The sequence below is a fragment of the Drechmeria coniospora genome, chromosome 03, assembly GCF_001625195.1.
Source record: "Drechmeria coniospora strain ARSEF 6962 chromosome 03, whole genome shotgun sequence".
Lineage (NCBI taxonomy): Eukaryota > Fungi > Ascomycota > Sordariomycetes > Hypocreales > Ophiocordycipitaceae > Drechmeria > Drechmeria coniospora.
In genome coordinates this window covers 6,677,645-6,698,143 of record NC_054391.1, presented here as the reverse complement: position 1 = coordinate 6,698,143, position 20,499 = coordinate 6,677,645, and the positions used below count along the sequence as shown (strand labels likewise).

The 20,499-nt window shown below is 57.7% G+C and overlaps 6 protein-coding genes across 6 annotated transcripts; 2 read left to right on the top strand and 4 right to left on the bottom strand.

Moving 5' to 3' along the window:
* Nucleotides 1-101: 101 nt before the first annotated feature.
* Nucleotides 102-3,618, bottom strand: DCS_07585 (sulfate transporter family protein; the record flags this gene model as incomplete). Its single annotated transcript, XM_040804870.1, has 5 exons — nt 102-1,741; nt 1,804-2,350; nt 2,415-2,557; nt 2,610-3,329; nt 3,396-3,618. 5 exons carry the CDS (start codon nt 3,616-3,618, stop codon nt 102-104), a joined length of 3,273 nt encoding a protein of 1,090 aa, XP_040654974.1.
* A 2,379-nt stretch (nt 3,619-5,997) lies between these two features.
* Nucleotides 5,998-6,665, bottom strand: DCS_07584 (DNA replication complex GINS protein PSF1; the record flags this gene model as incomplete). The annotated part of the gene is made up of 2 exons (XM_040804869.1): nt 5,998-6,579; nt 6,639-6,665. 2 exons carry the CDS (start codon nt 6,663-6,665, stop codon nt 5,998-6,000), a joined length of 609 nt encoding a protein of 202 aa, XP_040654973.1.
* A 1,719-nt stretch (nt 6,666-8,384) lies between these two features.
* DCS_07583 (26S proteasome complex ubiquitin receptor, subunit Rpn13) lies at nt 8,385-11,930 on the top strand (the record flags this gene model as incomplete). Its single annotated transcript, XM_040804868.1, has 7 exons — nt 8,385-8,435; nt 8,503-8,572; nt 8,641-9,148; nt 9,370-9,918; nt 10,032-10,196; nt 10,575-10,980; nt 11,055-11,930. 7 exons carry the CDS (start codon nt 8,385-8,387, stop codon nt 11,928-11,930), a joined length of 2,625 nt encoding a protein of 874 aa, XP_040654972.1.
* Nucleotides 11,931-12,227: 297 nt separating this feature from the next.
* Nucleotides 12,228-13,142, bottom strand: DCS_07582 (uncharacterized protein; the record flags this gene model as incomplete). The annotated part of the gene is made up of 1 exon (XM_040804867.1): nt 12,228-13,142. The coding sequence occupies one exon, from the start codon at nt 13,140-13,142 to the stop codon at nt 12,228-12,230; it is 915 nt and encodes a 304-aa protein (XP_040654971.1).
* A 2,212-nt stretch (nt 13,143-15,354) lies between these two features.
* On the top strand, nt 15,355-17,898 carry DCS_07581 (uncharacterized protein; the record flags this gene model as incomplete). The annotated part of the gene is made up of 1 exon (XM_040804866.1): nt 15,355-17,898. One exon carries the CDS (start codon nt 15,355-15,357, stop codon nt 17,896-17,898), a length of 2,544 nt encoding a protein of 847 aa, XP_040654970.1.
* A 501-nt stretch (nt 17,899-18,399) lies between these two features.
* Nucleotides 18,400-19,254, bottom strand: DCS_07580 (endosomal P24B protein; the record flags this gene model as incomplete). The annotated part of the gene is made up of 3 exons (XM_040804865.1): nt 18,400-18,605; nt 18,701-18,908; nt 19,054-19,254. The coding sequence occupies 3 exons, from the start codon at nt 19,252-19,254 to the stop codon at nt 18,400-18,402; spliced, it is 615 nt and encodes a 204-aa protein (XP_040654969.1).
* Nucleotides 19,255-20,499: the final 1,245 nt, after the last annotated feature.

Sequence of the window (20,499 nt, the reverse complement as noted above, 5' to 3'; positions counted from 1 at the left end):
GGATAATGCAACACACCAATAACTGTCAAACGGCCACGGCCAGGCAAAAATAATGCATCGGAAACGCCATCCTCGCTACAAAATGCCTCACATGCGACGTTCTAACCCGCCATGGCCAAAATGTACGACGTGATGGCCCCCATCCGCTCGCTCGTCAGCTTCAACGAGATCCTCAGCAGCTCTCTCGCCACCTCGGGCTCGTCCTTCTGAAGGCTCGCCCAGCCTTCGCCGTCCATGAGCCAGACGATGCAGTGCCTGTCTGCCTGCACCGTCGCCGTCCGCTCCGTCTCGGAGAAGAACGGCAGCTCGCCGCACGTCGTGCCCGCCACGATGCTCTCGCAGAGCCGGCCCTGGGGCAAGTCGTACTCGGCGCGCAAGATGCCACCCTCGACGAGGTAGAACCCGTTCGCTCGCTCGCCTCGCCGGAAGAGGATGGTGCCCGGCTCGTACTCCTTCCGCGCAAAGTACGGCATGGCGCGGAACCAAAAGTCCTCGTTCTTGTCGCTGAGCCCCTGGAAGACCTGGAGCATGAGTCGCAGCGGCTCCTGGAAGCTCTGCCACTTCGATGGCCGCTGCACGTCGACGCTGGTGATGGCCTCCTGCGCCGCCTCCACGAGGTGGTTTCGCCGAGGCGAGTTGAAGGGTGCGTCGAGCGCCGACGGCCTCGACGCACTCGGTGCGGCGGCTGGAACGTCGAGGTTTGCCGTGCCCAGCTTCCTCGTCGCCTTCATCTCCTCCTGCCTGGCGTACAGAGTCTTGAGGAGCTCGTTCTCGCAGCTCTCCAGCGCCGAGTTGAGGTCCGGGAGCATCAGGACCTCGATCGTGTCGGTGCCGAGCCCGACGGCCCGGAGACTGCGGCCAAGCTGGCTCTCGGCATCGACGCCGCTGAGCACGAGCAGCACGTCCTTGCTGTCGAGGAGCCGGCTGATGGTGTTGAACGCTTCGCCCGCCGAGTAATCGAGCCCCGTGACGTGCCACAAGTCGAGGATGAGAAACTTGATGGGCTTCCTCGCAAACGCACCGTCGTCGAGGATGGCCCGGATCCTCTCCTCGACGCTGACGATGGTGCCGAAGAAGAGGTAGCCGGTAAGTTTGATGATGGATATCTGCCGACGAACCTGGTGCAGGTAATGCTGCTGCGAAGGGTTACGCCGCACCGTCGAGGTGACGATGTCGCCGCCATAGGTACCCCTGATGGCTGATACCCTCGACGTCTGGATGATGAGCGAGACGAAGGCGAGCAGGATTCCGACGCCGATGCCGACGACGAAGTCGTAGACGCCCATGACGAGCACGATGACGATGACGGTCATGTATTCCGCCAACTTCAGCTTCTTCCTCGGGAGCCACACGGCTTCCAGCAGCAGCTCGAAGCCGAGATCGAAGATGAGGGTCCCCACCATCATGACGGGGATGAAGCCGATGATGGAGGGGCCCACGACCATGACGCCAAAGGTGAGGATGGCCAATATGTATCCTGCCAGTCGCTTGTCGCCGCCGGACCGGATGAACAGCACCGTGTTGGCGTAGACGAGGTAGTTCTGGATGCTGCCGAAGCAGCCCGAGATGAAGTTGGAGTAGCCATGCAGCTTCAGCTCCTTGTCCAGGTCGGCATTGTCCTCGCCGCAGTTGAGGGCGAGGGCGGGAACGTTGATGGGCACGTGGAGAATTCCGAAGAAGGTGAGGGCCAGCATGGCGGGAATCACCTCGACGATGGCATCCCATCGTACCAGCTGAAGCTCTGCGCCACGTCAGCGTGCTGTCCCGTCATGGCCGAGGTGGGCCGGTGCGCCGTCCACTCACGATACAGCGTGTAAAAGTACCACCACGGCTCGCTTGGCGGCGGACCTTCGAATATCCAACCGTCGGAGCGAAGCGTGTCCGCATCCAAAGCGTCGACGATGGCAACGAAGACGTAGAAGATGACGGGTATGGAAATGATGTATAGGGGCAGAAAGTATTTGGACCGAACCTTGGACTGGCTGTAGAACAGGACGACGGCCAAGATGAAGGGGAAACCCCAGAGAAGGACGGTGTCGGCCTGGATGAGCTTCTGGAGCGTGTCGAGATTGTAGTCGAGACTGCCGTCGAGCCGAGCCGAGACCTCGAATCCGGTGGCGATGAGGAACCAGCCGACTCCACCGATGCATCCGATCAGGATGTGGCGTGGGATGAATCCGACCATGTATCCAAACTTGAACTTGCCCATGAGGTAAAAGACGAGTCCCGTCAGCATGGAGCTGGTCGCGTATGCGACTATGGTCGTCGCGATGACGGCATCGGGGTTGTCCTCGCCCACGATCTCGGTGATGGTCTGGGCCATGTTGTGAAAGAAAGGGACAACTTCAATCTAGCGAGCAGCCGTCAGCACACGACGGGAGGCCGCCGCGAGGCAGGGCGCGTGCAGCACGTACCAGCTCGGACCCGACGGCTCCTCTAAAGATGCTGCTGGAGGAGAAAATCAGCTGGGAGACGATGGTGCTGACGTAGTAGATGGAGATGCCGGCGGATCCCAGATGCTGAAAGATTGGTTTCCCAAGAGGGAAGAGAATCATGCCTACGCAGGTCAGCACACGGCGGCCAGTGCGAGCGTGCCGGGAGGCGCTCACCGTACGACAGAGCATCGAGAATGTTCAAGAGGAGACCGACGGCCACCGCGGGAAGGACGGAAACAGGCTCGACGACGGCCTTCTCCCATACGATTCTGCGATCCCAACGGCGCGGGTTTGCAACGACGGCCACGGCATGGGACACATGGCCCTCCACCTCGCGACCTCGCTTGGCGAGGCGGGCGTACCAGCGCTTCTTGACTCGTGGCTTTTGGCCCTCGACGTTTACGGCGTTGTCATACGAGTACGTCGCCTGGGGCGTGGTGCCGCGAAGCAGCGGCGTTTCCACCGAAGGCTCCGGGACGACGCTCTGTCGACGTTTCGACTTTGTACGCGCGGCTGATGGCCGTGTATCTTTTGGTTCCGGCTGCGTCGTCGAGGAAGACAATGAGTGGGGGGACAGCGACTCCGGAGGTGAGCTCCTCAGAAGGGATGACAGGACGGAGAATCCATCGCGGTCTCCTGCGGCGTTGCTCGGCTCGCCATCCGATGATGATCCCGACTCTGATACTTCCGGGATGGGTTGGGGCGTGCACGCATCATCGTCGTCGTCCGGGCCGACGCCCTCGTGACGTGAGCCAAACAGATTCTCGACCGAGGATCGAGGCCGCTGCAGAAATGATGGCCTCCGACGAGTCACGTCATCGGACAAGAGGTAAGTCGCAAGTTCGGCCGTGTCTTCGCGGACGTATCGCGCATTTTGCTCGCTGTCGACGGGAGCTGTTTGTCGCTGGCGTCAGTCATGGCGGGGGCGGTCAGCTTGGCCTGGGAGCGGGGGAATGGTACCAAGCTGCTCCCTCACAGAAGCGTGGATGTACGATCTGATGGGTTCCCTGGAACCTTTGGGGGAGCCGACCGAGGACGACAGCGGGCGGGACGAGGGGATGGGTAGCGACTCGGTCGGGAGATGGAGGCTGTTGGTGCTGTCGTTCTGCGTCCGATGCGATCCGACGGAGAGGCTCGAGGCCCTTCTCCTCCACGGAGAGAAGCTTCGGATAGAGTTGGACATGGCCAGCGTCGAGACTGGAGCAGGGCCTCGTTCACAGGAGGGGCGAGACGTGGACCCTGGACAGGCAATGAGGTCGCCAAGCCTTGGGTGGTGGCCGGTACCGCCGCCGCAGGAGTTCGTTCAGGTTAGGACGAATGACGTCGAAAGGGCGGCATCAGGAAACTGCAAGACGATGGAGGTGAACGGATGATGATGGATGATGAATGAAGATTTGGTCCGGCTCAGTCGCCTCGTGCCGAGTTTGCAGTGCAGGATGGACCGACAACCTGTTGCTTCGGTAGAGGCCCGAAATTTCAAACGCGTGCCGTTGGAATCGGCAGGATTCGCCTTGCTGGATGGCGCATTTCCTTGGGGGCGTATCCTCTTGCCGATCCAATGTCGTCGCTCTCTCGCTCATGTGCAGGAAAAGTAAAATAGGGCGAATCCTTGGGCAGAGGCTCGACGAAGGTAGCATAGATTTGGAACTGGCAATTGCATCATCCAACATCGACAGCTTCCCCGCCGAAGGCGAAGAGCAAGGCGCTAGTTTCAATGCACTTGCCTGCATCTGCATGCTTCGGGGTCCCGTCCCCGGGCTATGCGGGCGAGCGGTAAACTTACAATTAGGTAAGTGCCGACAGCGACGGCTGGTACAGAGGTGGGCCCCGGTTACAGGCATTACCCTCAAGGCTCAAAGGCGCCAGGGCCTGGAAGACTTCCACCACTAGGTACAGTACATGTGCTTACTACTACTAGGTACTTCCAAAACATCCTCCCCAGCCAAGGCTCGACCGGTACTCCATTGTACCAAGTTGTACGGAGTGCTAAGTACATGTACTGTAGGTACTTGACAGTATTTCGTAGTGTACGGGCTAATACATTGCTACCTAGTAGTCATTGGCGCCCCGACGTGAACTTGGAAGCACTTGAACAGAGCACAATACCTGTGCTTCCAAGAACAGATTTGGTAGCATGACTTGTATGAACATGCAAGTAATCGCAGGTGGACTCTGTACTCCGCAGCGGCACAAGGATAATACTGATTGATGGGTACGGAGTAGTACGGAATAATACCAGCAGGTGTGCGGAGTACAGTACAAGTACTCCGTAGGTGCAGTACGGAGTACTAACTAATGTGTCGGGACGCCACGAGGGCGTTCATGTCTCAACTGTACGACGCAGCCTTCCTTATTGTGACTGCTTCGGAACTGTTCTCCCGATTCACCACCAGGAATGCGTGGACATCAGTTAATAGTACCTAATTGTCGAGGTCTGACATCATAACGCATACAAGGCATTCCAAACACCCAGAGGTTCGCCGTACGGTCCATAAAAGGCACTGGTAGCGACGTGCAGACAATGGTGTATTCATATATGCAAATATTGTACAATGCATACAACGTGCCTGTGTGTTTATACTGTAGTTGTACTCCGTACTCCGTACGAAGCGCCTACTTAAGTAGCTACTTAGGCGTACAAAAAAAAAGTACATGAACAGTAAGTAGTGTACTGTAGTTGTAAGTACTAGGCATGTACATGCCTTCAGAGTGCTAGCATGCAACGGCGGCACCGCAACGGCACCGTGTCCCATGCCGACTGCATCGTGAACATGCATGCCTGCATGCACGCTTCCTTCCATGGCATGCCATATGCCAGAGCTCGTATCCTCCAAGGCCAACGGAGAATCCCCTCAGTGGCGGAGGCGGCGAGGCTGGGTCGCAAAAGCGCAACATGTCCAGGAAACCTGCCGATGCACGTCCGAAATTTCTCCATTACCCACCTTCGCCGCTCCTCCGCTTGCTTGCCAGGGCCACGTCTGTCTTGTCGAATGACTCTCACGGTTTCATCGACCGTAGTTGTACAGCATCGGCGGTAGCGACCGTGTGACGCTGCAAGGCCCTCCTTCGGCTCTACCTGCCAAGGGCCTCTACCTTCTGACGAAGCAGAGATGCTCTCTGCCATTACCGCGTCTGCCCTTCTAGTACACACGCATGTACTTGCACATACATGTACTTTGCAGTCATGTAGGTGTACTTGTACGCGTGCCGTCATGTGAAGTGTCTGCATGTGCCCGCCGACTCGTCGCAGCCAAGCTGAACCATACCGACGCATCACCCCCTTGGCAACGAGACTTGATCGTCGCGAGCCATGCTTGCACCGGCTCTCCGACTCGGCCCGCCACTTTGCCGTAGCCTCGGCCGTGGATGGATTCCGTACTGTAGCAAGGCCCGTCCGTCGTCGACTCTGCCATGGAAGCTTGCTCCATCACAAGCTCGCCCAGAACCTTGTCTGGGTTTAGCTCAGCTTCTGCAGATATCCTTGCGCAATCAACCGATCCACATCTCCCTGCCGGACATAAAACTGACTGTTTTTCGACAAAGTGATGGCCCTGCCTTGCTGTTAGCTTAGCTGCCGGTATTGGCTGCCGATGAGGGGAGCCGGCACGTGCCCGTATTCCGTCTGAATCTCTCCCGCATCCTTCAGCACCCGAACGTCAATGAAGAGGTCTCGCGGCGGATCGAGACTCCCCGTGAGATCGATGTCTGTCCACTGTCCCTTGTAGGCCGCGAGCAGGTCGCCGTACTGCCGCACGTACTCCTCCTCCTGGGGGCTGAGGCTGCTGGTCGATCCGTCGCCGGCTGCGGGCGGGACGCCGTTGGCACCGCCGCTCGCCTCGCGTATCTGCTGCCCTGATAGATCCACTACGTCGGATCCGTTCCACACAAGCTCCTCGAGTTTGTCGGTGCGCGTTCGATGATACGCCAGCAAGCACCGCTTGTTGCGCCGCATCGAGAGGTGATTGACCAGCAGCGTGCAGGCGACGGCCTGATCCGCCACCGGGTCGAAGGAGCCTTGAAACGGCTCGAGGAGGTCGGATACATCTTTGTCGAGATCCCTCACCTCCCTCGTCACCGCACGCACGAGCTCGGTCTGGTACGGTGGGAGGTGCGTGAGGTTCTGCGTCCGCTTGGCATGCTGGACCTAGTCCTCGAAGTTCAGTCACGGCCCAGTTTCAATGCCTGCCTGTCGTGCGGCCTTACCAGCTTGACCCCCATATCTCCGTACATGGTGCTGGAACGTTGAGTGCGAGGATGCCGGATGGCGAAGAGACGGGACGAGCGGAAAGTGAAGGCGGACACGACACGACGGTGCGGGTTACAAGGCGTGAACGCGTCCGCTAAACCATCCATGTCACCGCCCGCTCCAGGGAACACTAGTCTAGTGCAACGAACACCCAAACAGGTTGCCCCCAATAACGTGAACTCCCAAGGTGCCACTTTGGATTGGCACTTTTGCCGCAAACCAAAAAGTTCTGTGCCATTTGAAACCTCTCGAGCAAAAATTGCTCCATAAAACCATTGCTCTCGCACCATGGAACGGAAAGGGTTCCTTTACTGCAGCGGACATGAGCAAAAATGGAGGGGCAAATGCACATCGATTGCGCACAAGCTTTCCATTATAATGCCCTTTTGCTACATGAACGCAGACCACAAGAAGACTGCACTTTGTGAAGCCATGGAGCAACTTCAGGACGCGGTTCCGCGTAAAGGAAACCGACTTTATGGACTTGGACTCGGACTGACTGACCTTCCCCCATGTACTCTAGACTATCATTTCGCCTGCTTCGTGTTTACTGTACATGTAGTTGTATCCATATCTGGACCGGAGTGAAATCAGAAGGGGTGCGAACTGGCAGGCAGCCGTCTACTGTAGAAACATTGAGCCAAACTGAACACCAAGCAATGGTAGCCAAGAAAAATTTGACTTCAAAATGTAGTACGCCATCAATTGGCTAGTCCTCGTTGACACCTCAACATACTATGCTATTCACAATCCATTCGGGAGTCAGACAGGTATCATCATCGACGGTTAGCATCATCGCTCTATCCTTCCTGATCAGCTCAGCAGGTATTGCGATACGATGACTACCATCCATAGCAATGCGAGCCAATTCACATCTCCTGGAGAATGGAACTTCGCAAGCAAGTCAACACTACCTCGAACGACATCGAAGCCTTCATTCAGCAGCTCCATGTGCTTCCATCCCAAGGCTACTCACTGGCACAGCCATGTGTCAAGTGTTTCAGCAGGATGGCGAGGGACAATCTAATTCAAGTCTGTTAGCAGAGGCTCTTATGTCGTTGCCCAATAATAACAGTGCGAATTGCAAGGTCAGAGTTGCACAGAGTGCTGGTTGTTTCGTCAAGTAGCGGGTCTTGAGTCCGCCTCCGAAACACGGACCAATTTGTCTCATCATGAAAAGGGAAAATGGCTTGGGATGGTGAAGCAGCCGTAAATGGAGAAGATTAGGCATACCTGAGCTGTCCACACGCCACACATGAGTGAAAGCTGCGGGACGAATTAGTTGCCATCTACACATTTCCATCCATGGTCATTATGGACGGATCAAAGCGCCATGCGGGCGCCGGATGCAACAAAGGGCATTTGCCGGCATCGGAAGGAAACCCAACGAGATGGGTTTGACGACAATGTTATTGCAAGAGGAGGGGAGAAATGTTCATCGTGGGTAGAAATTTGTAGTCTGCACGCGACCCATCATTGGGTGATGGTGGATACCTGTACCGGAGAAGGGTCGGTCCGTGACACGGTACGTAATACAGTACCGCCACTGTACAGTCACGCTGCCTACCATAGCTCGACGTAACAGCTACTGCAGCCTGCCCAAGAGGGTTATTCCCGCCAGCTTGCTTCTGGGCATCATCCACCACCTCCGTCACGTCGATTCGAGACTGGTTCAATCCATCGTCGTGTCCGAGGGAGCGATCATGCCTATATCTCCCATCATCACGTTCAAGGCTGGCCGGTGCGACGCCGAAGTGAGCTGTCCTCCCCGCCTCGTGGCCGTCCCCCCCATCGTTGTTGCGAACTGCTGACTGGCCAAAGATGGTAGACAGGCCAGCCAGGGTCAAGCCTCGGGAACAGCCCGGATATGTCTATCTGTACTCCGAGGATGGTCGGTTTTGAACCCAAGCACTGCATTTCCGCCTGTTAGGTCCGTCTTCGTTAACCGTCCCCATCTAGACTTGGTGCACTTCTGCTGGCGAAAGCGCAACGACTCATTGGATGAGCCCGAGCTAGACCTCGTCATGGTGCCTACCGACGGCAGCTTCAGTCCATACGAATACGACACGACCGTGCAACCGACTGCAAAGACGAACGGGCGCATATTCGTTCTCAAATTTGCCTCGTCCTCGCAGAGATATCTCTTCTGGCTGCAGTCGAAGCCGCAGAGCCGAAACGGAGACCCCAGCTGGTTCAGCCCCCGGGATCGGTTGATCGGGCACATTGTCCACCGCCTGCTGCAAGGCGAGGAAGATCTCAACGTCGCTAGAGAACTCGCGGGTGTTCGCAACGTCGATGATCGACGAGACGATGACGATGACGAGACGATGGAAGATGTCGAGGGCACTCGTGGACCCCACGACCACCGTGGCGGTGGCGGCGGCGGTGCAGGCCCTGACGCAACCGGGGGCGATGTTAGGGAAGAGGGCGAGAGCTCGAGAGAAGGCGGAGCCGATGGTGCTAGAGCGTAGGTGACACCCTCTCATGGTTTTCATCGAACGGCCCGTGATTGGTCTCGACCGGATCCGAAGATTTACAGGAGATAAAAGAGGCCCATGCTTGGCGTATTCTTGGAGTCAATCGACATGCTGCTGAATAGTTCATTTCTTCGGGGCAGAAGCCTGCCAATTGTGACATTGCGATTATGTGGCCCATCATGGCAAGTGCAATGGGCTGACCATCTCATAGAGCCTCTTCGTCCACCTCGGATGTCAATTCTGTGGTGAGAAATCTACTGGAATCTCTGCGAAATCAACCCGGCCTGGCCGGCGAGGAGGGACAGGCACACACCGATCGTTTGTTCCCATCCCTCAGCCACCTCCTCCCAACGTCAATCACGACACCGATGGTGGATGGTGCATCCCCCGACGAGATGGACTCCCTCCTCAACTTGCTGCCACCCCGACTCTTGATCTTTGCGAGCGGCGCTTCGGGGTTCGATGGCACTGTTGCGCCGACGCCCGAGTCCGTCGAGGCCGCAAAGGCATCCCTCTCCTTGGACGACAAGCGGAGTTTGCTCCGGAGGACGCTGAACAGTCCGCAGTTCCGGCATGCCTTGGACAGTCTGACGTCGGCAATCCGGGATGGTGGGTTGCCCGGGGTGGCAGATGCACTCGGCATCAGGGTTGCGAATGGCGGATACATGTCTGAGAGTGGAATGCCCCTGGGCGGTGACCAAGCCATGGAGGCGTTTGTGGAGGGAGTCAAGACGACCGTGGAAGAAGAAGGGCGACGCGAGTCAGAAGAGTAGTCAATAATTCGCACAAATCATCGCTTATGCAAGCTCTGCCGCGAAATACGTGCACGAGCGATATACACATTAACTCACATTGGCACTCTCTTTCAACCAGTGAGCCCGAACAAGGATGTGTCACTGTTGACGTTGAGCTCTCTATTGCTGTGCGCTTCACCACCTTTCGCGAAAATCTTGGAGTCAGGACTGCAAAGGAGCCAGCGGCACAGCTTTCGTGGCCACTGTACTATCCGTTGCATGTTGGAGTGCAGCAAGGCAATTCGTATGCAAATCGTATGCTCTTGTTGATGCAGAAGAACCAACCACGTGGAACTGCGAGTGCCGGGGCATGAGTCTTGTATTTTAGCCCAGAGTTAAGGATAGGCTCTCCAAGCTTGGGCGATTTGGCTACTGGATATGTATCTAATAGGCAGATGAAGGTGAACTTGCCATTAGACGATGATTGAGTAGGATATTTCAGTTTGCATCCAGTGAAAAATGCCATGTAGTGTCGTAGGTGCGAACTCACTAATTATAATGCACCCTGTACGGCACTCCAGTTAGTATACTTAGGTGTGCGGAGTATTACTGTAGTTCACCACGGACTTTAGGTGGGGCAGGTGGTACGTTGTAAGCAAGTACAAGCACTGTAACTGAACAGCTGGTTGCCCCGCGACTCTTTCGAGGCCAATGCCTTCTCGTTCATAATTGTTTCGTTTCATCTTCCTCCAGCTCGCGTCCCTTTCTTCCTCTACGAAATACTCTCGTTGCCTCCACGCTCGTGGTGCAGAGAAGTCGCGATGGTGCCATCGTTTTCGACAAAACCGGAAGAGTTTGACACCGACAACCGAATTTCTCCCTCCAAGGTCAACGGCAAATTCGTCGCGGTGGATGACGACGGCACCAAGTTCGAGTTTGACGTCGAGCAGAAGAAGTGGATGCCTACCAGCGAAAGACGCAACGGAACGGATGCCGTTGACTACGGAGAAGTGGCTGCTGCCGCTTCGGACGACGACAATGACGGTGCGTACAGGAAACGCAAGCTCGAGGTTGAGAACGAACGGCAGGTGCGTCAACTCCCACTTACGGGCGAAGAGCCGCCCCCCCCCCCCCCGGGTCAGGACTTGGCGAATTCTAACAGGCACCCTCTAAGAGTACCGAGGCCTCGACGGAGACGCGGCCGATGAAGAAAACCAAGGCGCCGGCCAAGGTCAGGCAGAACACGGCCGTTTACGTCACCGGCCTTCCGCAGGATGCGACTGTGGCCGAGATCCATGACCTCTTTTCCCGCAAAGGCGGTCTCATCGCCGAAGAAATTGACAGCCACGAACCGAGAATTAAACGGTACATGGATGAGGCCGGCCAGTTCAAGGGCGACGCCCTGGTCGTCTTCTTCAAACCCGAGAGCGTTCGGATGGCCATGATGCTCCTGGATGACTCCGACTTCCGACTTCTCCCCAACGGCAAGGGAGAAGGACGAATCCGCGTGCAGGAAGCCGACTCCAGCTACAAGAAGGTACAGTACGACCAAGACGGCGCCGCCAAGGCCAACGGAGGGCCTCAGCAGGGTGGTAACAACATGCCGCGGACGGCTGGCGATCGTCAGAAGATTATCAAGAAGACTCAGAAACTCGACGCCAGGCTCGCCGACTGGAGTGATGGCGAGGACGATCGGTTCCCGGGCCTCGCCGAGACCAAGCGCAAGTCAAAGAAGGTCGTCCTTCGGCAGATGTTCCGCATCTTCCAGCTCGAGGAAGACCCAGCGTCCGTGCTGGAGATCAAGGACGACATTCGCGAAGAGTGCTCCAAGATGGGAACGGTCACAAGTGTCGTGCTCTACGATCAAGAGCCGGAAGGCATCGTCACGGTCAAGTTCAAGGAGGCCGAGGCGGCCGAGCGGTGCGTCAAGACGATGGACGGACGACAATTCGACGGCCGGGTCGTGGTAGCGGAACTTGCCACGGGCAAGGAGAGGTTCCGCAAGAGCGACGATCTCAGAGACGGAGATTCGGACTAGGGGGGGCGTCGGGTGATGACGAGTGCATCAACAATGTATTACCAATGTTCAAATACCCCCTGTTCAATGGCAAAGACGAGTCTGCTAACAGCCGGGACGCCAGTCATCGACAGTTTCTCGTCGGCCGTGGCGCCCGCGGACGGAGGGGGCCCGGCCAGGGGCGGTGCTCCATCATGCCGGACCCTTGGGAACGCCATCGAGCTCGACTCGCTCGGCGAGGATGTACCAGATGGCGGCCTCGATGATTTTGTGGACAATTTGCAGCTCATGCTCGTCTGGACATCGGGTCAGGTCAGGTCAGGCCAAGTCGGGTGAGGTGCGGATGCGGTTGCGGGCGCGACGACGAGGAGGCGGCGCGCGCAACACGAGCCAGAGGCTTGCAGCAGGGTCGGGGTCAGGCTTACCTCTCGGGGCATAGACCATGACAAAGTCGGGCGAGACGGGCATCTGCAGGAGCCAGTGCTTCCTCGCGAGCGGGTGTCTCTGGCCCCAGCCTTTGCACAAGATCTCGCGGATGTCGTCCGGGTGCAGGCACATGTGCATCGAGTGGTCCGAGTCGTGGACGTGGCAGACCTCCCCCTGGCAGTTCGTCCGAAGGGGGTGCCTGACGAACAGAGCGAGGCCGTGCTTCTCCAGACACGACCTTTCGGTGCCGAACTTGGCAGGGCTGTGCCAGCTTAGCCTCTCCATGGTCCTCCGGAGTGACAGGTAGCATTGGCGCGCGCCATGCTGGTCAATCTGTCTCTGGGGCGCGATGCCGGCCACGAGGGGGCGGGGTCCCGCTCGGTACGGGAGGCTCTGGCGAGCGAGAATGCCGCGACCCGGCGGACGACACGGGTCCGGCTTGGGAGGGGAGAAGGGATCACGGATGGCCCACAAGCGAAGCCAGGATACGCGGACGTAACCGGCGAAGGTGGAGGGGGTGCCGCCGGGGCCGAGGTTGATGAAGTTTTGATAATCGTTGCGGACGAGGGCGAGGACGGGGACGAGCCCTACGAGGATCTCGGTGATGTGGGAGCCGAGGAAGTGGAGGGCAAGGACGAGGGTGAGGGCGAGGGCGAAGATGGCCGGGCCGTCGAGGGTCACGGAGATGGCCTGCTGCCGGAACGCGTAGGGGGGGGCCGGTCGGTGGTGGTGAGGTTGTTCGGGCTCACCCTTGAGCTCATACTTGTACGTGGCCAAGGTTTTCGTCGGCGCGACTGTCGTGGACATGCTGTAAACTGTTCATGGGCGCGGCGGCGTAGGAGACGTCGTGCGTTGCTACACCTCGGGACTCTAACAAGCCTGCCGGGAGGTGAAGGATCCTGCCTGACTCTTTGCGCGTCACATGCAGCAGCGGCGAGCGGTAGCAGTGTGACCAGCTATCGGAGCGATCGAGGGAGGCGAGATGGCATGATGAACGAATGAAAAGGGACGATGATGATGGCCTACGGGAGGAAAGGGGAGGAGCTAGCTAATAACTAGCACACGTACGAGCAGTTGCAATAGGGTTTTCGCCGCAGTCGGAGCCGCGGCTGGCCAGGTGATCTACAGCAGGAAGCAGGAGCAGCATCAGCATCAACAGCACCAGCACCAAGCCTAGCACCAGCACCAGCACCAGCACCAGCACCAGCACCAGCGGTGGGCGGACAGCGAAAAGCATGAGACAGCAGGTCGCTGAAACAGATGGCCACGCCCGTGATAGGCCAGTGGATTGGCACGAGTGAAGGATGATTGGCAGATCAGCAGGCCATGATTCCCAAGGGCTGGTGGTCCCACGTCGACGCGTGCGAACATTGGCCAGCGGTCTCGCTGCCTCGCCGCCGGTCTTGTACCTGTACATGAGAGCGTGGTGGGATGGACCTAACGGACAGGCTTAGGTAGGGGCAGAGAGGCGGTGTCGGCCGGTCGGTCGGGGGTGGTTGGGCGGCTGGTCGGTCGGTCAGTCAGTTGGTCGGTCGGCTGTCGGTCACACTCAATGCACAAGTTGCGGCACTTGGAAGCCGTGGCTTGACATCTGGTCAACTGAGTGGTCCGTCTGTCGCAGCCAAGCCTGCACGCTGCGGGGGACGTGGGAAGGCATGTGTGAAGGGATGTGGTAGGACCCTCAGCGCCGACTACACGCACGTTTTGTGGCGGCTTCCTCAGTGCTGTGTTGCCGCCTAAGGAAGTTGGTCACAGTCAGCGCAGGGTTCTAATGCTCGCCAACCACTAGTCGTACCTAGTACTTGGTAGACCAGTACCTAGCACCGTTCAGTAACACTACTAGCACAACATAGGGGTCTCAAAATGAGCTTGACGCTGGCACCATGATATGATAGCTAGCCCATGTACGAGTAGAGTAGTTGCTGCATGTCGCTTAAACCTTCTCCATTCGACTTGGTCCAAGGGGTACTTGTCCCCAATACCCATCCGGACACTGCACAGAGCACTGACGCGACGTTGAGTGCTGCGAGTGCCTTGTCGTACCTGTACAGAGTGCTTGTAACTGCAACCCATACTCCGTACTTACATGACGCCCAAATACTAGTACAGTGCAAAGTACTCCGCACTTGTTACTACGCCACCTTAAGTACATATACCTCCTACCCAAGTATGTAATGCCTGGTACTCCGTATTAGTGTTGCACATTTCTGCAGTCAGGTGCGATGTAATAATTGTGCTGCAACCTGCGTCAATGCGGACGCTGATGGATGCCTTCCTGTATTGTTACTACTAGGTACCTAGTAGGTAGTCAGTAATACTGTTACTATGTACGTATTTCAGTACCTAGTGCGGTGTACTGTATGAGCACTTGTACTGTACATCCCTACCAATCTAGCGGCATCGGCATCGCCCCCTCTTGTGCCTCAAATACAACGTGTGTCCAAAGGCGTCTGCAACAACGAGGAATTTTCCATTAGCCATTTAGTCTTCGCGAGTCAAACGGGGCCAGGAGTGTTCAAGTAACTGCACAGTGATAACACCTACTATCAATCGCACGGTTTGACTCACCTCTACTGAGTACAGTGCAGTGAATACATGTACTTACAAGTATTCCGTACAACCAGGCTCGCTTGCTCCCGTTGCTCGGCAACCATATGTATCCCCACGTGCCCAGCGCTCGATGGCTGGTCATATTACCTGCTGCCAACATGGCCCTCGGTCTCTTATGTACATGGTACATGCTCAGCCTGCCTTGATACTCCCACGCACATCTTCATCCTCCTTGGAATGCATCTGCCCAGCATTTTACACGTGCATTACGGCTAGCATTGACCCCGACGTCGTTTGATTCCCATGCTTGTCCTGCATCGCTTCCCGCATTCCTTGCCTCGTCACTGAGACATCCAGTATCTCTGCTGGCAAAGATCGAGCTTGTACGCAAATCAGACTTCACCATCGCACCAAGGAGAGACGATCCAGCTTACCTTCATTCCAGTGGCAAGACCGCCCAACAGCCGGCATGGGCTTTCTTTCCAGCCCGAGGCGGCCCCGCGAACCGCGCCTACCGCTCTACTCAACCATCGGCTCCTATCCGACGAAGGAGCACTGCTCCGACGACGGTTACGAATCCTCCGACGTCGAGTCAGAAATATCCTTATCGTCGTCATCATCACCCTACAGCTCGGGAAACGTCTCGGACGCTGCCCCGGCGCTCTCCCTCCTTCGGTCGAAACGAGCGCCGCCGCCCTCCAGGTGCAAGAACCTCAGCCTGTATCCATACCGATTGCCGACAAAGGTGACCCGCTATGTTTTCGTTGCCGTCGTGGGCACCACCCTCCTCTTGATTCTTACCCTGGTTCGCGCCAGCCAGGTCGAGAACTGGAAGGTGGCCAACGGCAAGATCAACACGCCGCCGCCGCCGCCACCCATCTGGGAAAGGTTTCCCTTCTTGGAAAGATATTACGGCGGCCTACGGACCGTGACGTCCTTCCGGGAGAGCAATCCGCAATATCCTCGGCCGCATGAGCCCCCGGCCGTGGCCCGACCGGCGGAGAAGGCCGCGGGCAAGATTCAACCTGGCATCCGGCAGAGGAACGTTCCCGAGAGCAAACCCTGGGACGAGTATGCTGCCAGGAGCAAGGAGGCCGGCATGCAGCAGTGCTTCCTCGATGCCGCCGGCAAGGTGCGCCCCCCTCCGCTGCGGTACTACGAAGGCCGTCCGCTCGGGTTCCCGGAGAACGTCGCGGGCTCGTACGATGTCCTGAAGCTGCCCGAAGACGTCTGCTTCGAGCGTTTTGGTCGATACGGGCCCTACGGCTTCGGATACTCGACCAGAACCGGCGGCCTCGGCATCGGAGAGCACGGCGAGAGCGAGGGCTCCGACGCCGTCTGGAACACGACCTCCCGCGTCGACTACCGCGACGTGAACTGGGCAGACGCTCAGCGCCGATGCTTCCGGAGCAACCAGCATCGCTTCAAGACGTTGCCCAACGAGACGCCGGCCCCCCACGGTTTCTACATCGGCCATCCGGCTGCTGCCACGACGGAAACGACGCATGCCCCGTCCGACTCGCCGACGGACAAGGATGCCCAGGACCGTCCGGATCCCCCCAAGATCGAGAAAAAGGCCAGGACGGCGGTTGTCGTTCGATGCTGGGACGAGTACCTGTTCCGCGAGGACGACATTGCCAACATTCGCTCCATGATTTCGGAGCTGGCCTTGGGCTCTGGTGGTCGATACGACATCCACCTTCTCGTGCAGGTCAAAAACGACGGCCGTCACCCCATCTGGGCCGATCACGAAGCCTACGAGGCGAGAATCCGGGAAAGCATCCCCAAGGAATTCCGGGACCTGGTCACCCTCTGGACCGAAACGCAAATGCTGTCGCTCTACCAGGGGGTCTACGACCTCTGGAGTCGCGGTCCCGAACTCCCCGTCCACGGCGTCTACCGGGGATTGTCCATGGCGATGCAGCATTTCGCCTACATGCACCCCGAGTACGACTACTTTTGGCAGTGGGAGATGGACATTCGGTACACCGGCCACTACTACGACCTCGTCACGAGGCTCGAGGACTGGGCCAAGGCGCAGCCGAGAAAGGGGCTCTGGGAGCGCAACGCACGCTTCTACTTCCCCACCGTTCACGGCTCCTGGGAGGACTTTTCGCAAATGGCTCGCGTCCAGAGCGAGATGGGCGTCGTCGGATCCGACAACGTGTGGAAGAACGTGCCCGACCAAGGCAACGCACCGCCGCACCGTGACGACAAGAAGGCTGACAAGCCCGTCTGGGGGCCCGTCCGCCCCTCCGACCAGGGCGACTGGTTCGAAGTCGACAACGACCCTGCGCCCCCGACGACGTACGCCGCGGATCGATACGAGTGGGGCGTCGGCGAAGAAGCCGACTTCATCTCTCTCAATCCCATCTTCAACCCCGACGGCACGACCTGGGCTCTCAAGGAGGACATCACCGGCTTCAACAGATCGCACCCCACGCCACCCCGTCGCGCGGCCATCATCACGACCTCCCGCATGTCCCGTCGACTCCTCATGGCGATGCACCGCATGACGGCCTACAAGAAGCAGTTCGCCTTCCCCGAGATGTGGCCTGCGACGGTCGCACTCCATCACGGATACAAGGCCGTCTTCGCGCCCCACCCCATGTACGTCGACAGACGCTGGCCCGTCGACTTCATGGCCCAGACGTTCAACGGCGGCCACGGCGGAGGAAGCGGAGGCTCGCGGACGAGCATCTACGGCGACCGCGAGCACAACTTGCGCGGCGTCAGCTGGTTCTACAACTCCGGCTTCGCACCCAACCTGTACCGTCGCTGGCTCGGCCTCAAGGTCAACAACGACGGCGGCGAGGAGTTCGAAAAGACCGAGGACAAGAGCAAGGAGGGCCCCGGCGTGAGCAACATGGCTGGGGGCGAGGGAAGGATGTGCCTGCCCCCCATGCTGCTGCACCCCATCAAGGATGTCGCCCTGCCCATCGAGGCGGCTCCCGCGGCCGATGGAGAGGCGGAAGGCGTCGGCGTCGTGCCCGCGTCTGATCCCGCAGCGTAGTCGATTGAGTGCGCGCTGTACGCATCTGGAGAGGCGTCTTCATTCACGCGGCGTTGGTTGGGTTGAATTTTAGCCTTGCTTTGAGGCTCATCGATTTGTACATATAGACATGCATGCAAGCTGGCGGATGACGACAAAATGCGGGATGCATATAAACTTTTGCCATGGACAACTTTCCCAACTTGATCTTGAGGGGCATCGTGACCTTTGCAGCGTCATCCATGTGACGCCGTCGTAGATGAAGCGATGGAATCATCCCATCATCGACATGTACTGTGTTGGGCTATTACGTCTCGCTATAGAGTAGGCCACGGTGGTGCTATCATCACATGCATCTCGACACATGCCGTCACCATTTTCAGCCGCTCCATTGCATCCACCGGTCCCATTTCGTAGGCCCCTTCTTGTTGCGCCAGACATATGACATCTCCGTACATACATTTCTTGCTGCATGAGCGAAACGGCCCGCCGGATCCCTTCCTCTCTTGAATACGGCGCTGCTCAGACGACGCGCTTGACCTCGAAGAACCGCCGCAGCCACCAGACTTGGAATAGGGACTCGCCAATAACGACACCGATAACGAAGAGGTTCCACCACTTGACACGAGCGTTGGTGCTCTCGGCCGTGTTGCGGTGGGTGCGTTCGCGGACGACAATGTACTGCTGCTCGTCCCTGACCTGGGCGAGGAGGTCGGAGAGCCGACGGACTGGAGGCGAGGTTAGTACGGCGGTACAGCACAGCACAGCATAGCTCGCATCACGAGCGTATGATGCCGGCGCCGGAGGAGGGGGTTGGGGGTACCTTCGGATTCGATGGGGTCGGTGGGAAGGTCGGACTCGCTGACGAAGACGACGCCGTGGACGTTGAAGGAGACCTCCTTGGTGTTGGCGCCCCAGTGCTGGTTGCCAAAGCAGTAGGTGTAGATTCCGTCCTGGTTGGCCGTGAAGGAGTGGTCGCCACTAGCGACAGCTTTATCGGTGACCTCATAGACGCCTGTCGGATTGGTAATCTATCCAGTTTCACGTCAGCCGATGGCCGTTGCAGGCAGAGTCGTCGACGGCATGTTTCCATCCTCGAACCCTCGCGCATGGCAGGCAGGGAGGGGAGAGGGCGAGTCGGCCCGGTGTGATTGTGTGCATGAGTTCATGGCATACCCAAAAATCGATTTCGAGGCTCCCTGCACTACCAAACTCGCGGTCGCCAACCTGGAAGGTGACCGACATCTTGTCATCTTTGTGCAGCTTCTCGTGGAAGCACTCGAGGCCCTGGGCTTGCAAGACGATGTGGTGCGCCGAGGCGACCTGCAAGGTCAGGGCCGCCGCGAAGAGCGATCTCGCTGCCGTGTGAAGATGCATTGTCGCTTTGGTACCGGGACGGCTTGAATGGAGGGGGAGTGGTGGTGTGTGCTGGCGGCAGGAAGGGAAGAGAATAATCGTAGGAGGTCGAATCGTCAATTGACACCTTTAGACTTTCTCGCCAGCGGTAGCAACGGCACAGGGGGCAACGCCGTACGGAAGCCCATGTGTGCTACTAAGGTACCTAAGTACAAGTACATAGTACGAAGGCACCTGCGAGGTACAACGCACAGTACTTGTGTACAGTAAGTAAAGCACGGAGTACAGAGTAATTACGGACTTGCTTTCCCGTTAAGAAGCCAAGGTACAAGTAACTACTTGTACTCCGTACTGGTAGTACTTAGGTGCCGAGTACCTACTCGGTATTACCAACCAGCAGCTCAGAATAACAGCTGCGAAGTGGGTACCTAGCACTAAAGTAAATACTTACAGTACTCCGACATGTAGGTACCTAAGTAGTAGCTAGGCTTACAAGCAAGTACGATATTCGTACTCCGTACGGAGTTCTGGTCGTTGGCATCGTTCCTGGTTAGTACTGAAGCCCGTTGGTGGCAAGTGGCGGGCTCTCAGAGTGGAGTCGTGCTGCTGACGGGTCTACCAGTGTGCATGTGCATATCCGTACAGTGCTCACTAAGTATTACAGTATTCCTTCGTGTAGTACGTACTGTACTACAGGCTTGCTGTAGAATGCAGAAAAGATGTACTTTTACGAAACACATGCAATCGAAGAACAGCTTCAGCACAGTTTTGTTGACTATCCGCACAGTCCGTCCAGAAGCTAGCTCTGGGTCGCGTCCGTCCCCACCCCGAGTGAAAAGAGGAGCATTTGAGAGAAAACGCCGCAGTTTAACCGATGAGGTTCGTGTTCGAGGAGGCACTTGGTCGATACCTGCCTGACACGCGATTTGGCACCATGTCGGCCCCGCTGAGCAGGTCACCCTGCTGTATTCCGTACGGTACACACCTTCGCCGCCAGCGCGCCGGCCTGGCGAATGGGGTGGCGCAAGTTGCCAGGCTGGCCATCCCTCCATCCCTCATCCCTCCATCCATCCATCTTGTCGCATCAGTTGCACATGTAGAAGTATTGTACATGTACCCCAACGGTACTCGCTTGCCATTTTACTCCGTACTTGACTAGGTATCCCGTTCTAACCAATTCTTCGCCACTGTCCAGTTAAATCGCGGCGGGCAGTGACAGAGGGAGAGATGGTAACCTAGGGTGGTAGCCACTAGTTCGTACGGTGC